At 35.0% G+C, this 2,500-nt stretch overlaps 1 protein-coding gene across 1 annotated transcript in view; it reads left to right on the top strand.

Moving 5' to 3' along the window:
* Positions 1-2,500, top strand: part of flfl (serine/threonine-protein phosphatase 4 regulatory subunit 3 flfl) — a 32,817-nt gene that overhangs the window by 15,537 nt on the left and 14,780 nt on the right. Inside the window, exons 3-4 of the mRNA XM_043000039.2 lie at positions 1,996-2,203; positions 2,425-2,500. The exon at positions 2,425-2,500 is cut by the window's right edge and continues 68 nt beyond it. Coding sequence (XP_042855973.1) covers positions 1,996-2,203; positions 2,425-2,500 — 284 coding nt within the window. The remainder of the gene's footprint in view (positions 1-1,995; positions 2,204-2,424) is intronic.

Genomic DNA, 2,500 nt, shown 5'->3' with positions numbered 1-2,500 from the left:
TCTTCACACTTGAAATTCATAAATTAACAAAACTGAGAGGAGGTTGCCAAAGGTATCTTCATTTAAGCTTTTCAAAAAATCTGATTTGCAATTGCACATATAAAATGTCATATATGGTATATTTTACCATTATGATAAAATAGATTAAGAAAATAATGGCTGCCCTCCCCATCTCCCTTGGTCTTGTGGTGAGGGCAGGATCAGAATATTCTATATTTTCTGCTGTAATTCTGTAAAAGACTCCATTTTTTTAAATCTGTTATATGGCAGACAACCATGCCCCCCTCCCCCCATGCACAAACACAGCAGTGTTTTAAATTTCTGGCCATTGACTTTGAATTTCCAAGATTGTGCTTTAGTGTCATACTCTGATGTAGACTATTGCAAATAATCAAATCAAGTCCCAAATTTGAGTAAGGTTGATTTTGTTTTGGATTTTGCTTTTTTCCTATTTCTGCCTAGATTGTATAAAGATTTGATATTTTAAATAAAATTGTGTAAAAAATATACTTGTTTCACCCCTCTGTGATGGGCATGGTTAATGAAGTAGTATCACCGTTGTACTGCATTTCTTCCCTTGTTGAAACTATAAGTTATTTATTCCTTCAGTTTGGTAAATAGGGCAAATTAATATCATTTCACTAATGTTTTGTATATAGACTTGTACCACCAGTCTAGAAATGGATAAAATATCTTACAACATCTTTTAACCCATTGGTCGCGGTATTAAAAAAAGGTCTGTGCAATAGGATGGCTGTTTTACATGTCTGGCAGGATGCCATCCGCGTCTATGACCGACTCTGCCTTTGCAGCAAATCATGCCATCCGCTGCTAATGGGTTAACCCATCCACGACGGGGGCATTCTAGCCTTGAATGTCACAATGCCGGGGCGTTCAAATTATTAGGCCTAAATCAATTGAATGGCTGGCACAATACTGTGCCGCCCGGCCACTGGGCTTTTGAATGAGCGGTACAGTACTGTACCACCCGTCCAGAGAGGGTTAAGATGCCCATCACAGTTAACTTTTGATTGGAAACAAGAATACAAGAGTACAATAATAATAATACCTTAACCTAGATTAACTTGCAAACAACAGCATGAGCAAATAAGTAGCTCACAGCAAGTGCATTAAGAGTAATCAAATTTATGGAATTCCCTTTATCCCACACACACTTACATAAAGGCATAATACTGTACTGAAATAGGGCTTTGGTTCATACTGGAATGTATCTGGTTTCCGAAGTATAGTATGATGTATATATAGTTCTTATTGCCAAAAACTATTTAGAAATATCTTATGTGATACATGAAATTATCTACTATTAATTATTTAATCACATATTTATATATTTATATTTATAGATTGATCTTGCTAAATATACAAGGTATTACAGAAATGTTGAATGGGATTATTTATTCAAAGAGAAAGGGGGATTAACAGTATCAAAGCTAGAAATAGATATGTAGGAATAGTATAAAGATTTTTTTTTTTTTTTCAAAGGGCCTTGTGTTATGTAATAGCATATTGTCATACTGAAAGTCTAATTTTATGTTCAGTTACATTGTTCATGAATATTCTTCTATTTCATACATTGTTTTAAGTGAAAATTATAGTGAACGAATTGTCAGTCCTTTGTCATGTACAATTTACTGCAGTTTTTCCCCAGTATTTTTTATTTACCCAGAGTATTTTATTACTTTTCTATGGTAATTGGTAAATTGGTTAATAGACCTATATAAGGAAGTTATTTTACCTCAGTAAAACACAAAGAAAGCATTAAATATACAGTGGAAGCAACAAAAGTTATATAACCTATGTCATTACCCAGTTTCTGATACCAGAGTGACAAGCAAAGCTGTATTACACATTGAATTAATACCCCTCTATAGCACTAAGATAGATATTAGTATTTATGCATTGTTTATAAGACAAATAATCACCCATGGTCTTAACACCCATTACTAATGATCCATAATTCTTTTTCTTCAACAGATATGTGGAACGGTTAAAGGGCATGTCCCTATTGGTGCGTGCAGAATCAGACGGTTCCTTACTTTTAGAATCAAGAATCCAGCCAGACACCGCCTACCAGAAGCAACAAGGCACTCTCATTGTATGGTCAGAGGGAGAAAACTTCGACCTTGCCTTGAGCTTTCAGGAGAAGGCGGGTTGTGACGAGATTTGGGAGAAAATCTGCCAGGTAGGAGGGATTTTAGTTGTTGCTACTGAGCGATGATTTGTTCCGAAGTGTTGGCCATTTGTATATATTAGACAGTTTGAGACTGATGGCAGTTGTAAAGAGGTTTGAATTTATTTTAAAAGAAGGAAAAAAAGGTTTTTAATCAGCAATGATATTTTAGTTGTGATTAGCCAGTCTGATATTTATTCAGGTATTTATTGTGATTTCCCTTTCCTGTAAAGGTTCAAGGCAAAGATCCCAGTGTAGACATAACCCAAGACATTGTCGAAGAAAGTGAAGATGAAAGATTTGACGATG

Source organism: Penaeus japonicus, unplaced genomic scaffold, assembly GCF_977035675.1.
Source record: "Penaeus japonicus unplaced genomic scaffold, GWHDUDI00000001_assembly GWHDUDI00000026, whole genome shotgun sequence".
Taxonomy (NCBI): domain Eukaryota; kingdom Metazoa; phylum Arthropoda; class Malacostraca; order Decapoda; family Penaeidae; genus Penaeus; species Penaeus japonicus.
The sequence above is the reverse complement of the archived record's forward strand: the minus strand, read 5'-3'. Positions and strand labels throughout refer to the sequence as shown.